This window comes from Genypterus blacodes, unplaced genomic scaffold, assembly GCF_046128005.1.
Source record: "Genypterus blacodes isolate CSIRO-AG114 ecotype Tasmania unplaced genomic scaffold, CSIRO-AGI_Gbla_v1 ptg000300l_1, whole genome shotgun sequence".
In the NCBI taxonomy this organism is placed as follows: Eukaryota; Metazoa; Chordata; class Actinopteri; order Ophidiiformes; family Ophidiidae; genus Genypterus; species Genypterus blacodes.
The window spans coordinates 25001-50000 of record NW_027467091.1 but is presented as its reverse complement, the minus strand read 5'-3'; the positions used below and the strand labels follow the sequence as shown (position 1 = coordinate 50000).

Here is a 25000-nt window from a genome sequence, read left to right as displayed (position 1 = left end):
CAGGTCCTACTGACCCCCAGATCCAGGTCCTACTCAACCCCAGATCCAGGTCCTACTGACCCCCAGATCCAGGTCCTACAGACCCCCAGATCAAGGTCCTACAGACCCCCAGATCCAGGTCCTACTGACCCCCAGATCCAGGTCCTACTGACCTCCAGATCCAGGTCCTACTGACCCCCAGATCCAGGTTCTACAGAACCCCAGATCCAGGTCCTGCTGACCCCCAGGTCCAGGTCCTACTGACCTCCAGGTCCAGGTCCTACTGACCTCCAGGTCCAGGCCCTACAGATCCAGATCTGGTCTGAATGGTGGTTTATGGCCTAAAAATTATATTTCAAACAACAATTTTACAATATAAGAGCCAACTTAAACACCAACAGATCTGAGCCCCTCCCATCCCCTGCATGTGTGTGAGCCACACACACACCCTCAGACCCGTGGCTCAGGTCACCTGGCTGCTGTAATGGCGTGCAGCAGCCAGCACAGTGCCAATTCATGGCCCCCGCTGATCCCACTCTCTCTCCTCTCTCATCCTGCTCTCTCCCCTGATTTCTTCTCTCACCATGACGTCGCCCGACTCTGTGACAGTGAGCGCTGCCAATTAGTGTCTCCACCTGTCGCTGCAGGTCACTGAGGCAGGCAGCTGCTGGGGGGGAAAGTGCTCGTCTCACTTTCCTCCATGAACTTTGCCTGCCCCCCCTCGTCCACACACACACACACACACACACACACAGGCATGCACACATGGGCGCAGTATGCATACACACACACACACACACACACACACACACACACACACACTCACAGGCACATGCACAGATATGCTGCTGTGACCTGAAGGTGACCTTTACAGCCTGGCCACCCTGGGTGGACGAGGGACAGAGGGAAAGAGGGAGAGGCACAATGCAATTAATACCTCCAACAAGGCGAGAATGCAGTTTAGGAAATTTTCCGGGTCAAAGGTCAAACTCTCCCCTTTAGTCCACATTTAGCCGCTAAACAATCCAGATCTCCCTCTCTCACACACACACACAGACACAGACACACACACACACACACACACACACACACACACACACACACACACACACACACACACACACACACACACACACACACACACACACACACACACACACACACACACACACACACACACACACACACACACACACACACACACACACACACACACACACACACACACACACACACACACACACACACTCTCTCTCTCTGATCCACACAGCAGTTTGGAGATGTTAGTGCCTGGTTTATTAAACATGGTGTCTCTGAGCTGAGTCAAAGCTCTACAGTCACCTTTACATTCTTCTATCCTCACATGAAGCACTGAGCGTCTGAGTGTGATCGGCTCCTCCTCGTGTCTACAGTGAGGCTGTAGGATGGAAAGATGGAGAGCAGGTTGTGTTCTGCCTCTGAGATGTTCCTGCAGCACAACAGACAGTTGATCTCTTCCTTGAACCTCTCTAGGAACAGGAGAGTTCACAGAGGGTCAGACTCTATTGTCCCTCTAACACATTTACACAAAACAAAGCCAATCTCTTCTTTACAGCACAAACTGAATCAACTTCACCTCGACCTCATACACACTGACTGATCCCCGTACTGAGACGCCAACATACACACGTGCAACTACACAATCTGGTTACCGATGCGTGTCACAGCGGAGTGAGATTCCAGGCGAGGACGCGTTCACCACAGAGAGAGAGGACCAGAGCCCCTGATGACTGCAGCGCCTCATTAGGTGGAGCCAATTAACAAGAGCTCTGTCTCATTAGAAAGGCCGGCCCCCGGGACACTGCTGGGCCTGTGTGTGTGTGTGTGTGTGTGTGTGTGTGTGTGTGTGTGGAGCATCTCAGGCTATATGTCTCTATACGTTTGTCCATGTTGTAATCAGAGGAGAACAGAAACAAGCCTGGGCTGATTGAGTTAAACACCAGATGCTGCAGTGAAGAGGCCATACAGTGGAGCAGCAGTGTGTTCATGCTGCTGTGACATATTACATGTTAAACAGGACTACCATCAGGCTCTCACCTGAACCATGGTCACATTGGAGCTGTTGTTGTTCTCTAACCTTCTCTCGTCTCTATGTTAAACTGTCTGTGGAGTGGATGAAGCAGAGAAGCTGCTGCTCTCTGGCTCAGGATTGAATGATCACACGTTTCCATAGATTAAGCAGTATAATCACAGTGTTATCTCAATGAACTGAGTACGATCAGACGGAGTGAAGGAGAGAAGTGAGAGAGAGAGAGAGAGAGAGAGAGGTAGAAGTGAGATGAGAAGGATCTGAGTCTGTTTGTGATGAGCGGTGATGAAAGATGGCATCAATATTTAATGAGTCTGATACTAAAGGTCGAGCTCACAGAGAGAGAGAGAGTCTCAGGCTCCACACAGATCTGCTTCAACTTCACTGCAGCAAACACACTGCTGCAGTGAAGCTGAGGAGGTTTGAGTCCAGCTGGCTTACAGAGCAGCCAACGTGTGGACCGCACAGGCGCTGCAGCACCGTGGCAACCAGCTATTATTCACACAGACAGACTAATGCAGAGGAGCCAGTCCTTCATCAGCACTGTGGGCAGGAGAGAGAGAGAGAGAGGGAGGCAGAGAGGGAGGGAGAGGGAGAGGGAGAGAGGCAGAGGGAGAGGGAGAGGGAGGGAGAGAGAGAGAGAGAGAGAGAGAGAGAGAGAGAGAGAGAGAGAGAGAGGGAAGGAGAGGGAGGGAGAGAGGCAGAGGGAGAGGGAAGGAGAGGGAGGGAGAGAGGCAGAGGGAGAGGGAGGGAGAGAGAGAGAGAGAGAGAGAGAGAGGGAGGGAGAGAGAGGCAGAGGGAGAGAGAGGGAGGGAGAGAGAGGGAGAGAGAGAGAGAGAGAGAGGGAGGGAGAGATAGGCAGAGGGAGAGGGAGGGAGAGAGAGAGAGAGAGAGAGAGAGAGGGAGGGAGAGAGAGGCAGAGGGAGAGAGAGGGAGGGAGAGAGAGGGAGAGAGAGAGAGAGAGAGAGGGAGGGAGAGATAGGCAGAGGGAGGGAGAGAGAGAGGCAGAGGGAGAGGGAGGGAGAGAGAGAGAGAGAGAGAGGGAGGGAGAGAGGACAGAGAGGGGGGGGGGGGTGACTCAGAGGTAGTGGGTGGACTGAGCCCAGGTGAGACTGGTTGGTACAGCAGATGGCCGACTGTTGATGAACACCTACTCTTCAATCCGACATGAGTGACAGGAGAAGCTTTGTATGTGAGAGATAAATGTTCAGATCAATCAAAGCCTGCGTGTTAAAACATCAAATACGCTGACATCAACCAAATACAAGGGAAAATGACCTCTGAACTCTGTGTGTGTTCCTGTGTGAGTTGTGTCATTGTGTAGATGTCTGTAGGTCTCTGGACTCTTATGGATCCATGCCGCGTCCATTTAAAGACCTACAAACATCTACACAGTGACACAACTCACACAGGAACACACACACACACACACACACACACACACACACACACACAGTGACCTCCTGAGGTATGTCCTAGATAATCATTAGATTTGTAAAATTCATTCAACTTAAATACAAAACTAGGAAATCTACAAACTAATCACTGCAGTAAGCCCGTTGCTATGCCAACATGTAGCTACAGCATCAACTCAATCAATCTAACAAACACCGATAATCAAAGATCTCTCCGTTACACAATGGAGTACCTCTGTCCCCCAAAGACCAATCACATGATGACACTGAGCCAGGGTCATGTGACGCTTGATCCATCGTCCACGCACCGACATCAGAGGGAGAGAGAGTGAGAGAGAGAGAGAGAGAGAGAGAGTGAGAGAGAGAGAAAGAGACAGAGTGAGAGAGTGACAGAGAGAGAGAGAGAGAGACAGAGAGAAAGAGAGTGAGAGAGAGAGAGAGACAGAGAGTGAGAGAGACAGAGAGAGAAAGAGACAGAGAGTGAGAGAGTGACGGAGAGAGAGAGAGAGAGACAGAGAGAAAAAGAGTGAGAGAGAGAGAGTGAGAAACAGAGAGAGAAAGAGACAGAGAGTGAGAGAGAGGGAGAGAGACAGACAGACAGACAGAGTGAGAGAGAGAGAGAGAGAGAGTGAGAGTGAGAGAAAGAGAGAAAGAGAGAAAGAGAGAGAGAGTAAGAGAGAGAAAGAGACAGAGAGAGACAGACAGAGAGACAGAGAGTGAGAGAGAGTGAGAGTGAGAGAAAGAGAGAGAGAGAGAGTGAGAGTGAGAGAAGAGAGAGAGTAAGAGAGAGAAAGAGAGAGAGTGAGAGAGAGTGAGAGAGAGGTCAGCGTGTCAGCAGGTCGGAGGCGCTGCTGCTCAAATCAACTTAAGTGAATCTGGATCATGGGACTTGTCTCTGCTCTAACTCGTGTCTTCCTCTCTTCTCTGAGGTTGTGGGGCTGAAATCACATGAATTCCGGCGTGATTCGGCGAGGGCCTGGCACGCATGTGTCTGCACACCGTGAGGCCCGGCCAAGGGGGCGGCAGCGGCGGGGGTCTCTGAGGGGTTCGCCAAAGCAGGCGGGCCGGACCGCAGCCCCGGGTCGAGGCTGGAGTCAGCGCCTCTTTGTGTCTGAGCGTGACCCCGAGGGAGCGGCGACTCCTGCTGCGCCGCACGCATTCCCCTCCACATGTTTGCTCCGCCCAGGGTGTGGCCCCGTTGGAGGGGATTAGGCTGAGGAATGCAGCCGGGCCCATCTTTTAAAACGAGGGGGGGGGGATGAGGCCAGTGGCAAAGTTCATGTTCACTGAAGCTTCATGAAGATCCAGAAACATGGAGGAGAAGTTACAGCTCCTCTTCTGACCTACAGCAGGAGAGTTCATGTGTGGGAAATAAGCTCAGGCAATAAGGCCCCCCGTCTGACTGAACTGTAACATCATCAGGAAGAGGATGAACATAGCTGATAGATGTGTGCTGAACATTAAAGCACAGCGGAGCAGATCAACTCAAGGTCACCGCCTCTTTCCCACTGGATCCAGATAACAAGCCCTGGTATTATTGGGTTAAAGAATCCTGCTCCTCCCCCCTGCCTGGCCTGATGGGTCTCCAAACACTCCAACACACTGACCTCTGACATCATTCCATGTAGTTCCACCGATTCAGCCAACAGCAACAACAACAACAACAACAACAACAGCCAGAGTTCCTAACAGGTGTCCACAGTGTGGACCGACTCAGATCACTTGTTGACTCCTTCCTCCTTCCCTTCAGACCCCAAACACACTTGAACACTCTTCTGAGGCAGCGTCTGGATTAAGACATTCTTACCAGGCGAGGGAATCCAGGGCACTTTACCCCCCGGGGGGTCGGGGGTGGGCTGAGTGTGTGATACAAATGAGAAAACACTCCCGCACCTCAAAGTACCTTCTATTGTTTCTCCCGCTTCAACACTTTCCTTCTGACAGCCGCCACTTTGAGGGAACGTGGTCGTGGTGGACGGGCCTGACTTCCCCTCACCTCCCAGACCATCATGGAGGAGGAGGGGGGTGGGCTCTGTCACTCCACTGGCCCATCATAAGGCCTGTGTTTCTCCTGCAGACACACACAGCTTCTTTGTGTCCCAGCTGCCTCAGTCTGTCCTGATTGAACATAGATCCTCCGTTCCAGGCCCTGGTGTCACCTTGGTCATATGTTTGCAATTACAAGCAATCAGGAGGCCAAAGTGTGTGTTTACGGCAGAGGGGGGAGGCACGCGCTCTGCACCCAGACGGTGACACATCAGCACTGAGGAGAGCGAGCAGGCAGAGCAGCTAACAGAGCAGCAGACAGACGTCAACAAAGCCTCCTGTCAGGGGCGCAGCCAGGGTGACATCATCACATGACTGCTGTGATTGCATTGACGTTGCAGAGCTCGTACAGATGCACTCGCCTGTTTCTGTCCTTGTCGCTGCCCCCGCCCCCCCCGCTTCCCCCTCTCACCACGTCAGCGTTTCCGTGGCAACAGCACAACAAGTATGAAAAGGGCTTTACGCAAATGGGTCTGAGTGGGAAGTATCAGCGGAGACGCTGGAGGAAATGTAGCGCTGCATGTGCTGGTCACACACACACACACGTGATAGAGAACATGTCTGTGTTGAGTCACTCATGTTGTTTCTGCCTCTTTACATATTTACCATGTGTGCATTGAAATGTTGCCTCATGGTTTGCACAGCGACTAGATTCCATCTACACGTCTGCTAGAGCTTCACCTGAGCCCCTCCCCTCATACGTCTGCCTTTACTAAGCTCCTCCCCTCATACGTCTGCCTTTACTAAGCTCCTCCCCTCATACGTCTGCCTTTACTAAGCTCCTCCCCTCATACGTCTGCCTTTACTAAGCTCCTCCTCTCATACGTCTGCCTTTACTAAGCTCCTCCTCTCATACGTCTGCCTTTACTAAGCTCCTCCCCTCATACGTCTGCCTTTACCAAGCTCCTCCCCTCATACGTCTGCCCCTTACTAAGCTCCTCCCCTCATACGTCTGCCTTTACCAAGCTCCTCCCCTTATACGTCGGCCTTTGCTAAGCTCCTCCCCTTATACATTACAGTGTTTGAGTCATAGCGCTGAACCTTCCACAGTGAAGATGATGTAGATGGACAGAGATAAAAGCAGTGTGTGCCATGTCAGAGATGTTCTTGGTGAGGCCCTCAGGGAGCTGCAGGAGCTGGAGGTTCCAGGGAGAAAGGCAGAGAGAGCAGGAGCCAGCAGGGACAGGAAGGAGTCTTACTGCAGTTTGTTGGGCCAAACATGAAGAAGATAGCATCCATGTTGCCCCTGGTTACTTCACACACTGGTCAAACTTCAAACCGAGTGTGGAGACGTGCTGCCAGAGCAGAAAGGAAACCTGAACAGGAAGGAGCGGTCACAGGCTTCACGGTTCACTTAAGTGTTTCTACCATCAGTCTGAAGAACAGCGAGCAGATCAGTCAGACTGGGGCCCGGGGAGCTGAGCTCTGCTTACCGGCCCAGCAGAGTGACTCTTACCTCTCACATGTTCATGAAGAGCGCCCCTGTGATGGCGGGCCAAGTCACGCCTGGGCGGCGCCCGGCCCCGGCACCGTAACCTATCAGATGAGAAGACCCGGGAAGATGATACGGGCGTAATGGGGTGGAAACCGGCCCGGCGTGGAGCGAGACACATTTCCTAATGCACAAGAAAGACTTCATTCTCTGTGAGCCGTCACGAGGAGAGTCTGTGAGAGCGGGGGCGAGCCGGAGTTTAAAGCACAGAGAATCCTGTATTCTCCTTCTGTCACTGGGCCGCACGCTCAGAGGGGGGAGGGGCCAACCGGAGCAGACGCTCTGTATGCTCTACATCTCAACATAGAGCTGCATGAGGCGGGCAGCTGATGGTCTTCACTCTTACACTGCTACAGCTCTGATTGATCACTGATGACACTGATGTGAGGTTTTAGAATGACTAAACTGGGTCAAAGGTGAATCTGATAAGTGTGTTCAGTCTGGAGTCCAGCATGTCCACACAGAGCAGAGCCTCGCCCCTCTGTCAGGGTCCAGAGCAGAACACCCTGAGTGCAGCAGGAAGTATCAGTGGGGACGCAGGAAGTGCTGTGACATTCCCGAGCCGAGCGCTGCGGTCCGACTCTCTCCTCTGTCAGGGATGACGGCTCAGAGTTTTTGAGGAGCGGCAGAATCCGGTAATGGACGAGGGATGAATGTCAGGCCGCTTCTCATGTGGCGCAACACGGATCGATCTGGAACGGGGTCAGCTGTTCTGCCGCTCGCTCATTAAAGCGTCACGGGGTCTCACGCCGTCCGGCAGCTGGGAAGGAGCGTCGCACCGTGGCCGACCACCGAGCAATAAGTCAGCCGGGCTTAACGTGGAGCGAGTCTGAGCCAAGCTCCTTACACAGCCTCCAACACATACATACATGAGCAGCAGACACACGGAGGGCTGCTGTTACACACCTCACAGAGCTACAGACCTGTGAGCAGCAGAGAGGACAGGAGAGGAGAGGAGAGGAGAGGAGAGGAGAGGAGAGGAGAGGAGACGCTCTAAAGAAGAGGACAGTCACCACTTCATCACCTCACCTCACATGACACTCACTCGCTGGTTGCCATGGCATTCATCACCTGTTACCTTGTTGTATTCACTCAGATCAATTAGCTCTCTCCTTCTTCTTCTACTACTTCACAGAGTGTAGAGGGGCCAGAGAGCTTTTGATTCACTTTATCACAATAACAACTTTATCTAAAGAGAAGTTGAAGGAAGCCTTCCTAAGGACATCAGTGAGGTCCAGGTTATGGTTTACAAGCGTACGGCCACATTCATACAAAACACAGAAGAAGAAATCTGTCCGACATGTCCATCAGTGTGTCAGCACCCTAAACATATCCTGTTCCTCATATCAGTCCTCTCTGGTCTCTATGTGGCCCTCTGGTATCAGTGACCCTATGTTTCTCCCCTTTATGCACAGAAGTGATGCACATTAACAAACAAAGCCCAGACTCCAGTTAGTGTGTCTCTTTGTCTCTGTCCCTGCTGCTGTGTGTCTCCCTGCCCGGGGGTGCAGAAGGAGGCCTGTGTGCAGTCACACACACACTGGAGCGGCTGAGAGGCTCATGGGAGCTTCAGGTCCAGGTACAGAGCCATCAGGCCACAGGAAGCAGAGGCTGGGCTGCAGACGCTTCACCACAGCTCCTCTGAGCTCAGCACAGCCAACATGACAACACACTCCGGCTGCTTATGTTGTTGTTTGTTAGTTGTGTGTGCGTGTGTGTGACAGCTGACGCACACCCCGGAATAGAAGCCCTGGAATAACTGAGGGCGATCAGATGTTTGCCAACAAGTTCAGATGATGGACGAGTCACAGTAACGCTAGAGGGACGAGGCATATCACACACACACACACACACACACACACACACACACGCACACACACCTGTGGTGACAGTGAACATGACAGCAGACCTCTGTGACCTTTAGCTTCATAGGTCAGCCTGGTCTGCTGACCACACACACACACACACACACACACACACACACACACACACACACACACACACACACACACACACACACACACACACACACACACACACACACACACACACACACACACACACACACACACACACACACACACTAATCTGAACAGACAGCCTCCACCCTCCTCCTCAGCTCAGACTGGAATGGAGAGAGGAATCCTAATCATTCCTATGAGCTTGATACGGTGTCCTGCCTGTGCAGGGACCAATCAGAGTGCAGCTTAGTGTGAGCGTGTGTCTCACCTTTAAAGAGTCAAAGCAGGCGATGACTCTCCCGTTCTCCACCTGGCAGCTTTTGGGCGGGTGGGCAAATTTGCACTCCTCGTCGCTGCGTGAGCAAGTCCCTCTCTGAAACTGCCGGCACACTTCCAGGGTCAGCCATTTTGTGTCCCGTATGGAGGCGATGTTCAGAGCCATGTCGGCGGCGGCGTGCGGCGGAGCCACTGGGTCTGAGAGAGGGGGAGGGTGGGGGGGGGCGGGGCCTCTGAGGGCGTCTCAGAAGATGTTCCAGCAAAATATAAAATGACACAGCAGCTAAATGTGATGGAGCATGGAGCTAAAGTGGAGCTGCCTGGGCTCAGTGGAGGAGGTTTGTCCTTGAGCGGAGCGGAGCGGCGGTAATGGACTGGCTGAGCCCCGGTGACCCCAGCATGGGACTGAGAGCGCCGCTGTCCTGGAGTTTGTCAGTCAAAGAGCGTGTTGTTCATCAATCAGTGAGTGTTGCGTGCGAGCGGCGGCCGAGGCAGAGGGAGCATGCTCAGAGTCACGCTCTGCTGCCTCCACGTCCCCAAACCGTCCTCTCTGACTGATGATACCTGTGCGGGGGGAAGTCAGGGAGCTGCATTAGAGCTATTCTGAGGTGTGATGGCACAGGACAACAACACAAATACCAACGCTTGCTCTTCTTCAAATGTCCGCTGTACCTGCTGTGTGAGCTTCGGCACGTCGCCCAGCGATGGAGCGGACCGGCTTCTTGGAGGGAGGGAGGGAGGGAGGGAGGGAGGGAGGGAGGGGGGGGGCGGTGTTCTACACTGAGGCCGGGCGACCCAGAAACCCAGGAGTCAGGGTGTTTGGAGCGGAGCGGCGCTGTCACCACGGCTGAGGGAAGGAACGCCCGGCGATCTTCAATCAGGGCCGCTGTCTCACAAGGCACTTTGCATCTGTGACCTGCAGAGAGGACGAGAGGACAGACAGGAAACACACACACACACACGTTATGTCCAGAGTGAGAGAAAGGGATGAATCTGACGGGCAACTGTTTATCCAACAGGCTTCCACAGACGTGTGTGCATGCATGTGGTGTCATGTGTGTGTGTTCTGCCCCAGAGGGCCGCTGCTCTGTCACAGCGAGGTGAGGTTATTCACAAGCCACTTGGGCTTCACTGCCCGGGCGCCATTGTGAGCCCGACCACAAGCCCTCTGGCGCTCCAGCATATCGCCTACAAAGAGCTGAATGGAGACAGACTCTGTGCTATGAGACAGGATAAGAGCAGACACACACACACACACACACACACAGCAGGTCAGCACGGCCGGCTGAAAACAGCCCAGCGCAGCAGAAATCCAGGCAGGCGTCCAGCAGCCAGAGAGGGGCCGAGGCAGACGCATGTGTCGGTGCCAGACGTGATGATGACACCGCCCGCCGTCCTGCTGCGCCCGCCGCCGCCTCACGCCGTCCAGATTACACACCAGCTCACCACGGCAGAGTGTGTGTGTGTGTGTGTGTGTGTGTGTGTGTGTGTGTACAGACCAGGAGGGAGTGAGGAAGACAGGAAGTCAGCAGCAGAGTGTGTGACTCCTCCCACCTGTTTGTGTGTACTGTCCTGTCCTGGTGACCTGTGAGGCAGTGTGATGAGAGAGGGCTCAGACCGCACGAGGAAGAGGAGACGACTTGTAAAATAACCTACAGCTGCTGCTACACAGATAAACAGATCCCCCTTCACTACTGAACACATCCACAAACACACATCTACTCCCCTCCCCCTACCTGATCCAGACCCCCACTGCAGCCTGATCAGGGGAGCCTCAGGGCCATGAGCAGCAGATCTAAACCAGGCCAGCTGAGACCTGCTCACCCGCTCACTCACCTTTATGCTTCTGTTCAGCCTCTCAGCTCAAACATACTAACCACACGTCAAGTTCACATTCAGACCAGCGGCCATGTTTACTTCCTCTACATACGTGTTCTTCTGTAGGTGACCCATATCTGATTCTGATTCCATCTACAGGTGCAGTTGAGTCTCCAACATAACAACCTAACAGACCCAGACAGCTGGAGGTCTGACGTGGATCAGGTGAAGCCATGAAGACTGAGCCTGACTGAGGTGGAGCAGCATGCAGGCGGGGGAGCACAGAGGAGTGTCTCTGTGGCGTTAGCTCCTCTGTCACTCTGTTTGCTTCTTATCCACACATGATCCAGGTGTAAACCCCGTCTCACCTTCAGCCGTCTCCTGCTCACACCGTCATCATGCACATCTGACCTCTAACACACGCCGGCAATCAATCACAATCGGGTCACATCAACCTGCCGGTGTAGAAGACGCTTCCCCTCCGCATCACCCCACGGCCCTGTGAGCCTCTGAATCCAGTCCATTGTGGAGCTAATCATATTGTCCCACTTTAGTGCTGATCGTGTGAAATAAGAGGAGAAGCTTCCTCGCCCAATCGCAGCCGTGCCCGGGCTCAACTCTCCACGGCGGGATTTAATTTCACACCGGCTCCCTGGGGAGGGAGCCAATCGCTGCAGGAGAGAGAGCGGCAGGTAAGAATCATGTCAGCGCTGACCTTTAACAATTAATCCCTTCTTATTTTTAGAAGTCTGTGATCGAGTTAACCTACTTTGTCCAAATGTGAGAAGGGATAAGGGAGTGATGTGTGTGAAATGACTGAAAGATGGAGAATCACAGAGCGCTGACACGGTGCAGGTTTGAGGTGGATCTGTGCCGTCTGTAAAGATTGAAATGCTTCAGATATTAAACCATAATAATGACCTTGGACATTCTTTTTGGATCTGAAGGTCTTGCAGCCTTTTGCTGTTTGTACGTTTTGATTGATCGACCCCTCACTTGACCTCAGGGACCCGTGATGCCGGGGGAAGCCAGCAGCTACCTGCTACCCACAGGTCCTGGGTCCTGAGGACAGTTTGGTATCACCTCCAGAAAACAGCACCCTGATTTCAGTCCTATCAAAACAAATGGATTTCCAGCAGAATAACCCCGAACCACTGAGTGTGAAGGTGAGGGACAGAGCTCAGAGTATCAGGAGCAAAGCACCAGTGACCACGCTGTAACTGCTTCATCAAGGGCCCAAGGGCTCATAAAGGTCAGCCAGGGTCGTCTGTGAACCTCTCAGGGCCTCAATGGGCAACGGTCTCCAGTGTTTGTCACAGAAAATGGCAGGAAGCAAAGATCAAAAGCAGCCTATTGTGTGTAAAGAGAGATAAGAGTGAGACAGGAACACGACGCCATGATGTCACCGTATGATATTCACTCTGAGCAGGAAGCTGCACTCAAACCAACGAGACAAGTCAACACGTGATAGAGTCAGGAGAAAGGGAACTAGTTTCTACAATCCACTTTTCCTTTACACTTTACAGCTTCTGAGTCTTCATCTCCTTTAAATGCTCTCAAAGTGAACGATGTGCTGTAGATGTTATTAACCACCACAGTCACATGACAGCAGGAGGCACAGACAGAGAAGCTGACTCAGGCTCAGCAGCAGCATGAGGTCATAATCATGCCTGTGTGTCTGACCCATGACACTGAGGCAGCAGGTTGGCTCACACTCCACCCCTAAGCCTCCTCACACTCCTGAAACACACCAAAGCCCCTGTCTGAAGTGCCCCCCCATCCTTAGAGCTTCAGGAACCAGAGGAAACGGCTTCATAATAAGAGTCTCTTTGGTAAACACTACTCAGGGTCAGAGGCAGAGCACGTTTACATGCACACACACACACACACACACACACACACACACACACACACACACACACACACACACACACACACACACACACACACACACACACACACACACACACACACACACACACACACACACACACACACACACACACACACACACACACACACACACAACCCCACTGCTCTGCTGCGGTTTGTTCTCACATAATCACCAGCTGACCATACATTCTCTCCCTCTCATGCTTGGCTGGGTTCATGCTAACGTATGAACACAGATGGTGAGCAGGTACAGTGGACCCACACACACCCACACACACACACACAGCTGCCCGTGTATACCTTACATGAAGAACCGGCCTCATAAAGTGACGCCTGCCCTGCAGCAATATGTTGACTTTCAAGGGATCCTAACAAGGATGCCCAACATATCCCAGACTCTGCAGCGCTCCAAGTGTGGACAGGCAGCGTGACCTGATCAGAAGGGTGGACACGTAAAGAGAAGCACCGCGGTACCAGACTTTATGGATTACTGACGCTTACTAAGGCCAGCTGGCAAGGGCATTATCTTGGTCAGACTGCTTAATTGAATGAGAGTCAGCAGGACCGGGGCGTCTGGAGTGAAAGTCATTGGCTTGACCTCTGCATATCACGTATGTAACCCATTAGTCTGCTATCTTTGCACCGGGGGCCATGTGATGCGTTTCACTTAGCTGCTCCTGTTTGTTCAGCAGAGACGATAAGCCGCCCGCTCTCCATTGGTGGTGAACCTCGTCACGTTGGTTACTATGGCACCTACCGGCTTTTAGAAATATGTGTCCATGTCTATGACAGACATGCACACTAACAGGCTACCTGACTGAATACATTTACATTTATTAGCATTTTATGATGCTTCTGCTGGTCATTTGCATGGCCAAGAGGAACAAGTGGTCTGTGTGTGTCCGGCCTCCTTACAGACAGGAAATGGAAAAATACTCAGTTTCCAGTGGCTAATGGAAAAGTGTTTGGGCTTAACAGGGACGGTTTAGATCAAAACATCGTCTCAAACAAACCCTCAGCACGACACACACATGCACTCATTACTCACTGGAATACTACTAGAAGATTATTTGTTTTAACAGCAATTAACTAGTAAGACATGTACACACACAGGATCCACAGGAATCCTCTATTCTCTAAGTATTCATGAATATACACTCCATAACTGGAGTACAGGCAGAGTCCCTCTGTCCTTCTACTGTTTGTCCTCACGACACCCTGCATGCAGATCTGCTCTACATCCTCTCAGGGACATCACACTCTGGGGCCACACCACACCAGCTGCACACTGACCAGAGAAGGCACTATAGGATAGAGATCCATGACAACACACAGAGGGTTCAGGGTCAAGGGTCAGAGTTACTATAGGATAGAGATCCATGACAACATACAGAGGGTTCAGGGTCAAAGGTCAGAGTTCCTGTAGGATAGAGATCCATGACAACATACAGAGGGTTCAGGGTCAAAGGTCAGAGTTACTATAGGATAGAGATCCATGACAACATACAGAGGGTTCAGGGTCAAAGTTACTATAGGATAGAGATCCATGACAACATACAGAGGGTTCGGGGTCAAAGGTCAGAGACCTGAAGAGAAGACAGAAGTGAGTTCAGAAGTGATTTACCTGCACATCATTATATTTTGTCTAATCAGCGATATCACTTCAACATGCTTGCAAACATACAATTGCCCAATTTCCTGCTCTGTTCCGTCTTTCAGAGGGGATCAGAGTGGAGCCATACCCTGCAGCCCAATTCTTATTTAATCCTATAGAGGATATGATACTTATGCAATTGTCTTTGGCATAAGCTACAGATCCTTGAGTTTAATATCATCAAGCACCATTAGCCCAGAGGAGGAGCGAGGGAGCTGAGCAGACGCTGTGCCGGGGCTAAGCTACTGTTGCTCAAGAAGCATTTCACAGCGTCAGCACATAGGCCTGCCCCATATCATAAGAGCCTTAGCTTAGCCGCACTGACCCACATGTTATAGTCTGGTGTGGTCTGTGTTTAGGGACAAGAACACAGCAGTGAGTGAAGAATAGACAACTTCATCTGTGGATCTACAACACAAAACACACAGAATACATATATGAAGACATTTAGGCTATAGACAACCATTCAGACTGCTTAACCTGTGTTAGCAGTAGGTTACTACTAGATGGTAACAGAGAATAAGAACAGTACAGCAGCCTAGAAACATCTGGATCAGTAGGATCAGGATCTGGTGGTCCCTCAGTCCTCTTCAGATAGGAGCTCTGTGTCTCCAAGCAGAGCCGAGTGTCTAGCAGAGCTACAAACATCAACTAGCAGCATCATGGAGCTGAGATGGAGCTGAGTCAGTGAAGGACAAACAGGCTGAATGGATCTGCATCCACAACTGATCACTGGATTGATTATTGATTTACATTCAGATCTGCTAAAAGAATACATAGAGCAAGAGCATTCCAGTTACTATGAGGAGGATTTCAAGGTCAAGAGGTCAGATGATAGAAGTCAAATGTAGACAGAGAAGCAGGCATTCGTTGTAGCCGCCTCAGCAAAAATAAAACATCTTGTTTGTGGAGCTGCGACTGAGCCCAGAGCTCAGTCAATTATAGGACTGGGACAGGAGGAGCGCTCAGTAGAGCCAGCAGCTGGAGGTGAGTCCTGCTGTTAGATAAAGACCATATTTAACACCACAGCGTAAACACAACCTCTGTCCTTGTGCAGCAGAAGACCTGAGCTAAAGTCAACAGACATGTCTCCAGAATGTCACCAACCTATTTCAGATGCTAATTTCCTGCAAATCATGATTCTTTTTTCAAATTGCCAGCATATGGCCTGAAGCATTCCAGTTACAACATGGAGCTGAATGATTCAGCAAACTCAACCCGGTGCCACACAGAGACCAGACTACAACAAGTCTAATAAACCTTCCAACCACCACAGCCTTCTAAAACCACATCTACATACAGCTACCATGAGAATCTACACGGTGCGACAGAAGCTCTGCATATCAGGGTCCTGATTTAAGGGCTTGGCGCTCATTTGAGACTGATCCCATTCTTTCCCCAACAGGAAGGGCTGAACTGACCTCCTGTTTTAGAGAACACCCACTTCCCCTCGGTCCAGAGCCAAATGTATGACAGCACGGAGCCCGGTGTCCGGCTCAGAGCTAAATCTAGATGGACAGTATGGAAAGATTGGGACATGTCAACTACGCCCTAAGTCCAAAGGCTAAATCAGGTCATCAGCTGTCTGTGTCCACACATATCAACCGTGCCCAAACACCAGAGGACCTTTCCTAGAACGACTCCTTATTATTTGGAAATTTTTGCACAAGTTGCAAAGAAAACAACTTTGTGAGGAAGCAACACATGAGCGGCCTTTCTCCAGAGAGTGAAGAATATGGAGCCCATGTGGCAAAAAGACAGTAAGGACGGGACGAGTCAGCCGCTGGGATAATGCATCTCCCTCAGGAGCCCAAACACAAAGTCCATTACAGGGCTGGGAGCTGCAGCAGGGCTGGGAGCTGCAGCAGGGCTGGGAGCTGCAGCAGGGCTGGGAGCTGCAGCAGGGCTGGGAGCTGCAGCAGGGCCAGTTTACTGCGTGGCTGCGAGCTCCCAGTGCTCCTGTGCCGTTCCTCCCATTGGCTCTATCAGTCTTTCCCCTGCTTTTTAGCCTCTCACACAGATAAAACACTCTCTCTGTCCCCTCCCTCCCCGCCCGGACTGGTATGCAGCACACTGCAGCAAAACTCCTGAAAAAAATCTTTAAAAGAGCGCCGGCCGACAGTCGCTGTCTCCCACCTTGTTCCTCTGCGTCCTGTGTCTGCTGCGTGCCTCTGACTGTCTGCTGGCTTGAGTGCAGGAGGCACTGGTGCTTCTGGGCAACGCCGCTGATCTCCCCTCGTCCTCAGCGACTGGAGTTAATGACCATGCGAGCTGTTGTCATTCCTCACGAGCTGCCGAGTGCTGCAGCCGGAGGTCCATGCCTAGACAGGGTTCTCTCTCTCGCTCTCTCCCTACCTCTCTCTCTCTCTCTGTGTGTCTGTGTCTCTCTCTACCTCTCTCTCTCTCTCTCTCTCTCTTTCTGTGTCTGTGTGTGTCTCTCTCTCAGCTGCAGAGCGAGCAAGCGAGGCAGGCAGGAAGCAGAAGAGTGTCTACTCTAACTATCCGGCTCAAACACTTCCAGCCACCCCCCCTAAAGCCAGCCCCTTCCTGCACACAAGCCTGTGGCAAGGCCCCTCCCCATTCCAGTTTGGGCCAATGGAAGGAAGGCTGCTCTGAACCGCAGCTTCCTATTGGCTCAGAGCGGCCTGAGTGACGGGCACAAACTGCTGTTACAGTCTCAACCTCTGCATGCTGAGTTTTGAGGGTATTTCCCCAATTTCATGCCTTCATCCTCGGCTGCTCGTCACTCTGTCACATTTCTGTCTGATATTCTGACAAGCTGGATAAGAACAAAACACAGGAACCAGTTCAAACTGATTTGTCATCATTGTTAGTGACACCCCAGTGATTTTACTAAATGTAACGATTTGTACAAAGATCCATGACACATTAGGTCACCATAAGTTCTAGGTTGTAGCATTTTTGACTAAATATGGCTTTGACCTCCCGAGCCCATCGTAGACCTGTGACCTGTAGAACGGATCCATGAACACGCTCTAAAGCTCCTCTACATGAAGATAGAAGTGTAGTAAGATCCTCATATATTCACCTCTGACCTCCTACAGTAACCTTCAGGTGCCTTCTCTCATCAGTCTGCAGTTTGTGCAATGTTGCCTCATAACAAAAAGTAGCTGAGATTCAGCAGATATACATGCAGGGCGTCATGACGACACATAGTAGAAATAGAGATGTTAGCCTGATTAGAGCATTACACAGTTCTATTAGTGGATCCTGGAGATATGTTGAGCTTTTATTGTGAAGGGCAGAACTTCTATCTTTGTGCTGTAGAAGAAACAACAACATGGATCCATGAGGGTCCATGACCTGGAGAGAAGCACACACACACATCTACACAGGGATGGATCCAGTTTGGAGGCAATTTCCCCCCAAAATGGTTCCATTTGGTCAAATCTCCAGAGTACGGCTAAGAAGCCTTCCTGCTGATCAGAGTGCCAACACGGCCCGGTGATGACAATCGGCTCTGTCCTTGTCTATGTTCTATGATTACATTTAACACCATCCCCCAGGAAACAAGAGCACTACACCTCCTCCCTCTCTCTCTCTCTCTCTCCCTCCCTCCCTCCCCTCAGCCTGCGTCCTCTAAACCCCACCAGTCACACAGCCCTGTCCTCCCCTCTCTCCTGTCTCCTTCCCTTTTTCCTCTCTTGGTTTCTCCTCATCGCTCCCCTTTATGTTCTCCCCGCCTCTCCATACGGCCTTTCAGTCTCTATTTCAATCTAATGCCTTCGTTTGCTGGACTGGAAAATTGCTCAGTAGTGAACATTTTGGTTATTGCTATTGCATCAGAATTTGCTTGGGGGGGAAAAGGTCGAGACTGGCTGAATTTGGAAAGCCTGGTTGTGTCTGGCCTCCCCTCCTCCCCTCCTCCCCTCTCCCAGCTGATGCCACGCCGGTTGGCATCACATGAGCCATGAAGCCTGAGCGTCATAGAAGTGATGAGTCAGAGCTCCTGCTTGATGGTTTTTCAGGCCAGATTCAATACAACAGCTGTCCGGTCTGTTCCTCTGTCTCCGTCTCTCTGTCTCCATCTCTCTCTCTCCCCGTCTCTCTCTCTCCCTCTCCCTCTCTCTCTCTGTGAGTGATGTGGCAGCCATCACTGAGGTAAAACGCGCTTTACTGTTCTACCATAGACAAATCTATGGTCTATTAAATGATACAATGTCTCATCAAGTTCTAGAGGTGAAGGCATGGAGGGTTCAAGTGTGTAACAAGGAGAAGTGTAATAACTTTGACTAGAATGGGATTAAAATGCCATGTTTACACCAGAGGATGAGTGAAAGAATGAACCAGCAGTGGGCGATACGACTCTGTACGTGGTGATGATCTGATCAATACTACTGTGTGTGTGTGTGTTACATTTCAACGGGCAGAAACATTGCTCAAGGGTCCGTTCATGGCATTTACATTTTTATGTTATGCATCATAGTACTGGCAGATGGGAGACGTGCACGGATGACATCATTATGAATGATGTCACAAACGTTAACGACATCATTATGAGTCTCAAAGTGTAGTGACATCATATATGAATGATGTCACTACACTTTGAGACCATGTAGGAGAACAATGGAGGGCCTGTAAAAACATCTCTAAGTTCCCTGTCAAAGGTCACAAAGGTCAGGGGTCAAGAGAATGACAGAGTTTGCATTCCCTCTCAGCTGGTTTGTATGTAGAACAACATCTCAGCAGGTCAGCTACAGCGGAACACCACACATTGATTATGCAACTGTAAATCAATGTATTCAGGCCTATTACACGTCTGACTGTACTTCCTGTATGGCAGGACTCCTACTGAGATCATCCAATGCCTCATGGACCCTCAGAGAGCGGCTCAATCGTCTAAACTCCACCTCTGCATACGTCTTCACTGCCAGAATCATCATGGCTGTGCAAACACAGAATCATAGCAGTGCCTTCATGGGAGTGTGGTCACAGTCTATTGGGGGAGGGGTTATATTTACCGTGTCCATCGGGACACCTGTAGGGAAATCACAAGGCTCTGCAATAACAACGGCGTGGGGGGGGTGGAGCCTTTGTCATGAGCAGACGTGTCACCTTACACCTGCAGTGAAAGCTGTCATGCTCGGCCACCTCATGTTCACAGAGCACAGAGATTTAAAGGTGCAGCCAGGAGCAATCCCACAATGCAACTGCACACAACTGAACACACAACCATCTGAACAGCCCGGGAATTCATCTAGATTGATATTTGCTCTCTGACCAACATGTAGGGCCATCTTAGAGGCACACACACTTAGAGGAATACAAACATGAACATCAGGAGTGATCAGAGGAGGAAGAGCACAGCTCTACATTGTCTCACCCTTATTTCAGTTTAATGGAGCAAAGATGTGGAACATAGGAGTGTGTGTGTTCCTGTTGATTTCCTGCACTGGTTCAGAATGAGGCTGCACAATTAATCTAATAGAAATCTAAATCAGGATATGACAATGTGGAATTATGAGGTGGTGAAAGAGGGCCATTCCATTTATCAGATCAGGTCTGGATGCTCTGCCTGAGCCAGAGGGGAGGAGCTTCTCTGCTCTATCCAGACACACACACTCACAACACCTCCTCACACTCTTACATGTATGTCATGTATTCATTTAGAAAGAAAAGCCTTGGTTCATTTAAAAATGGAGGTATTTGTTGTTAAACTTGACTTTATGGTTTCTGCCTTCATCACAGCAGTCACATGGTTAACTTAGCACAGATCAAAGCAACATCGCAATATTTTTAAGAAATAACTGCAATGTGATGTTTTAGTAATGAATCCCCGTAAACCTCCTCTTCAGTCTGTCCTGGTTGATCCAGAACAGCAGCAGAGTTTAATGAAGCACAAGCTTATCAATCTCTCACCCACTTCCCAATAAGTGCATTAGTGAATAACTGTCAATAAGTGTGTAAGCAGCCCGGCTCCTGCCTGCTGCTGCTGGCTCATTTCCACCAGCAGACCTCAGATAGCCCGCCCGCCTGCCTCCTAAATAGATTTGTCCGACAGGAAAACAAACAAAAGCCTGGAGAACAAACAGGCCGAGCCACTTCCTTCCCACATGCTGTCCCCTCCCCTCTCATTATCCCTGTCCTGTTTGACCCCAGACGGCTCAGCTCGCTCACACACACACTGCCAGGTTTACAGGCCTCCATCACCCAAAGCTGCTTCATCTTACAACACAAAAGGCGTATTTAGATATGATGTGTAATTACAACAAACAAAGAATGAGTGGATTAGGCTGTGTTGTTGCCTCCACGTAAGGCTGTGTGTGTTCTGTGGTGTTACTAACAAACACACACACTTTAACTTTATGGGAAAAACAGGACTCAGAAATAGGGCAGTGAAGAAAGATCAATGGAAAGGCAGCTGTCTTTTTCTATTATTAGCTGTAATCAAATATCAGGCGGCACAGAGCTGCGCTTCCTTCCGCTCGACACCCATTCTGGTAAGTCTGTCACACACCTGGTCTACGTGACGGCTGAGGACCGGCCTGAAAGGTTCACAGGCAGGCTGCCAACACAAGAGAAGAATCCAAATCAATCTAAATATACCGTGTGGACTGCAGGAGTGAACCTGATGCTGCAGAGACTCTGAAACAACTGCATTAGCACACAGGAATAAAGTTAGAAGACGAGTCGCCTGCAAATTGCTGCGTCTTAAAGCTGTAAATGAGGTCATCTGTGTGAAGGACTGCACCTGGACCACGGTCCCTCACTGAGACAGAGGGATTACAGAGCGGCAGACACCAGATCAGGCTGCTCTATGGTTCATATACTCATGAATGTGGCAGTGTTAGCTTGGACATGTCAACAGAGATCAGAGGAGAACAACCGAGACCATGAGGATCCCACCTCTGTGCACACTGAGAGCATCATCTCCTCCACACAGTCACAGCTACACACAGCCCACAGATCACCCACCACCGTGTTACTATGGTGACACGCATCATGGCCAAGGCCACCATTGAATTATTATAATTCCATATACATTGACACTGTAGCTCTCATCAGAATGGAAAAACCACAGCTTTCAACATTCCAATACTTTCACACACTTTTTGGTTTGTTTATTTATTTTCCCATGACTTTTCCCACCGAAACCTGAACAAGGCTGAAATCTTTTAGATTGCTGCAGTTTTCTATCAAATCATATCAGAATCTATTGGTTAATGCGCTGCATTGTAACTGTTTTTGTTAATATTACATTACTGTAACTCTTGTTTTGGATTTATTCAGTTATATCTTCTCCCTTCTTCCTTTTCCTCTTGTTGTTTTCCAGCCTTTAGTAAGTGAACACTGATTGGCCCGTCTGTCTGTCTGAATGGAGCTTTATTAATAAACTGGCCCTGCTGACTGACAGTCACGATGACAAAATCAATAATAAATGAGTTATTATCAGATCGATCCCGGGCTGATTCCCCGGCCCGTGGGCTCCTGAGGCTCCGGTGAACAGGCCGCTCATGGAGCCCTGAAGGCAGCAAACACACGTCGACCTCCTGAATCACAGCTAGCTCCACTTGTTTCCATTAGCCACCAGCACAGGGACTAGGAGCTAAAGCAGCTAGCGTAGCAACCCAGACACCCGCTGGGAGTGTTTCCACAGTAAAGCTGACAGCGCGGAGACGCCGCTCACCGCCGCCGGTGGCGCTCAGCGTGCCGCTACATTCAACGCTACACCGTCACGGACAGACTTTACGGAGCCCCGGGCTGTTAGCCGCTAAGCTAAGCTAGCTACCTGGCGCTTACCTGATGGCGGAGCTGTCACATCCAGCTGCACTCCAGCGCCGCCGCCGCTACTCGAGGGCGCTGTTCGCGTGGGGAGACGACCCGGGGCTCGGAGGGGGCCGGTGAAAGTGGCTGTCGACGGCGTCCTCTCGCCTTCTCTTTACCGAAGCAAACTTTCCGCTGTGTGAACGCGTCAGAGCTGAAGCTGAAGCTGTGGCTGAGGCTGAGTGCGCTGCTAGCTCGCTAACTACTTTAAGGATCGTTAGGAAGCAACAAGCGATTTTGACAGTTCGAGGAAATGTTAACCGAGATTCACTGGGGGGTTATTAACACCGTGAAAACATTAATAACTCATTTATTACCGTATAACTAAACCCGAATCCGCTTTAAATGGCAGCTATATCGCATCTTATCGTGGTTTGTGGATATATTTTCCTCAGCTAAAGAGTAAAATCTAAATCTTTACCATAAACAACAGATTTTCCACCCTACAGTGAAAGTGGTTCAGTCCAGAGAAACTGAGGGTAAAGAAGGGGGGCGCCTGTTGCCTAGGAAACACCAGTGAATCTCCCTGAGGGGAGAGATGTGACCACTGATTGATCAACAAGCTGTCACATCCCGACATCACTAAGTCATCTCAGTGAGACACGAACACGTTCAGAACCAACATGGCGCCAGGGAGTTAGTTTAGATACTTACTTTAGTTTCTATCTGCGCTCTCGCGTTAGAATTTAGTGAAACAGTCAAAAGAACAACACGCCCACACAAGAACTCAGGGCTCCCGCGTCTGCATCGGCTCTCTTATTTCATTTCTTTCAAATGAGTACTTTTATTTCTTAGGGTTAGGGTTGTATTACCCAAATACAGTGGTGTGAGACATGAATGGCGCCTCACAGTGACATCATGAATGACATCACAGCTGACATGAACAGAATCCTGCTCATCAGGTCTTCAGCTCCAATTCAAACTATCATTAAACACTTTGCTCATAAACATGTTTGCTGTCTTGATATTTTATTTCACTGTAAGATTTTTCTTTCAAGATTTATTCAAAGATTGTTTTTAATTAAAATTCTCTGAATCCTTTAGGAAAACAATGATTTGAAGAATCTACAGGGTTAATAAACATAAACACAGAGGATGTTCCCTGTCTTACCTGATGACAGCCAGTCAGTCATCACATGTCCACCACCTGATGCTGTGCAGAGGATCCTCTCTGTGTTCAGCTGCTCCGCTCAACCGTCTGTGGCAAACAAAGACCTGTTTGTCAGCAAGGAGTACAACGAGTCAACAAGGAGCAAGTCACAAATATCCCTGGAATGAGCAGAGAGGCACAAATGTAGCCCCACTGCCTGCTGCCCACACCATGTGCTGCCTATTGAGCCCAGCAACAATGAACATAGCCATCACACTCTGCTCTGTCAGGGCCCGGGCCTGCCGCTCTGGAACCAGGGCGTCGGGACGAGGACGTGACCGGGGTCTGATGAAGAGCCGAGGCTGTCAAGAAGAACAACACAGTGGATATTTACTGTGTCAGAGAGGAAGAATTTATCTGGGATCAGCCTGGAAATCTGCACCATCAAAACACTGCTGGAGGATTTCTGTCGTCTATCCAATGTTTATAAAGGATAACGATATACTATATTCTCTCTCTCTCTCTCTTTCTCTCTCCGTCTCTCTCACCCCCCCTCTCTCTCCCTCCCTCTTGCTCTTCCTCTCTCATTTCAGTCATTTCTTGCCTCCCAGAATTCTAACTTTAGATATTTAAATTTTCCAACCTTTTATGTTAAATTTTATTTGATTACATCAAAGAAAAATCTGTCCAGACTTCAGAGGGTTAAACTTTACCAAACATGTCATTTAGATGTATTTTTGCCGGTGTTGTTGAGATTTCAGCCCTGAAGTGAGTGGAATCAGAGCCTCTCTCTCTCTCTCTCTCTCTCTCTCTCTCTCTCTCTCTCTCTCTCTCTCTCTCTCTCTCTCTCTCTCTCTCTCACCAGCTTCACATCACAATAACACAACACACACATCCAGCTCAGCAGCGCTGTGGAGGAAAAGTGTGTTTTGGAGACATTAGTGATGATGAGAAAATGCTCACACAGGTCAAGCTCCTCCCCAAGGCCTCAGTATTGATCTGAATGCAGAGGAGGCATTTGTAAAAACGCTGCTGCCGGCATACCTCTCTGAAAGTCCCTGAACGCCCACACACTTATCAACAAACATGCACACAAACACACACACACACACACACACACACTGCAAAAAGCACTTTGAATGTTTTATTCTACTTGCTTTAAATGAAGTTTAAGGTTGAAACAATGCAGGCGTGGGGGGAAAACATGTCGGGTTTTTTTCTCCTCCGCATTTCAACTCAAAAGCAGCAGCAGTTTGAGTCTGGAGATGGTTGAACATAAACACAAGCATACACATCTCCACCCTCACATGAAGAGTGTGTGTTCATTACAAACATTCAGAATAAGAAGATGTTTGCTAAGTTTGAACTGTCATGAAGGAGCTTTGGTTTGGTGGAAGAACTTCTCCAATTATCACATGACACACACACACACACACACACACACACACGGCTCTGTGCTGTAGGGGGAGGTGACATCATCTAACCAGCTGAGCACAATTAGGGATCAGCTTTTTGGGGGGCCT

General features: G+C 50.1%; 1 protein-coding gene across 10 annotated transcripts in view; it reads right to left on the bottom strand.

The window, feature by feature from the left end:
* LOC142988168 (muscleblind-like protein 2a) overlaps positions 1-22645 on the bottom strand; it is a 51292-nt gene extending 28647 nt beyond the window's left edge. For 3 of the 10 annotated variants that reach the window (XM_076137215.1, XM_076137222.1, XM_076137218.1), the window contains exons 1-3: positions 22364-22644; positions 9910-10153; positions 9230-9801 (exon numbers count right to left, since the gene is read on the bottom strand). In XM_076137215.1, the coding sequence (XP_075993330.1) occupies positions 9230-9403 (174 nt within the window). In that variant the 5' untranslated portion in view covers positions 9404-9801; positions 9910-10153; positions 22364-22644. Of the gene's footprint in view, positions 1-9229; positions 9802-9909; positions 10154-16738; positions 17128-22363 lie in introns of those variants that run through there. The other 7 variants (XM_076137219.1, XM_076137221.1, XM_076137225.1 and 4 more) reach the window with 4 other exon arrangements.
* Positions 22646-25000: the final 2355 nt, after the last annotated feature.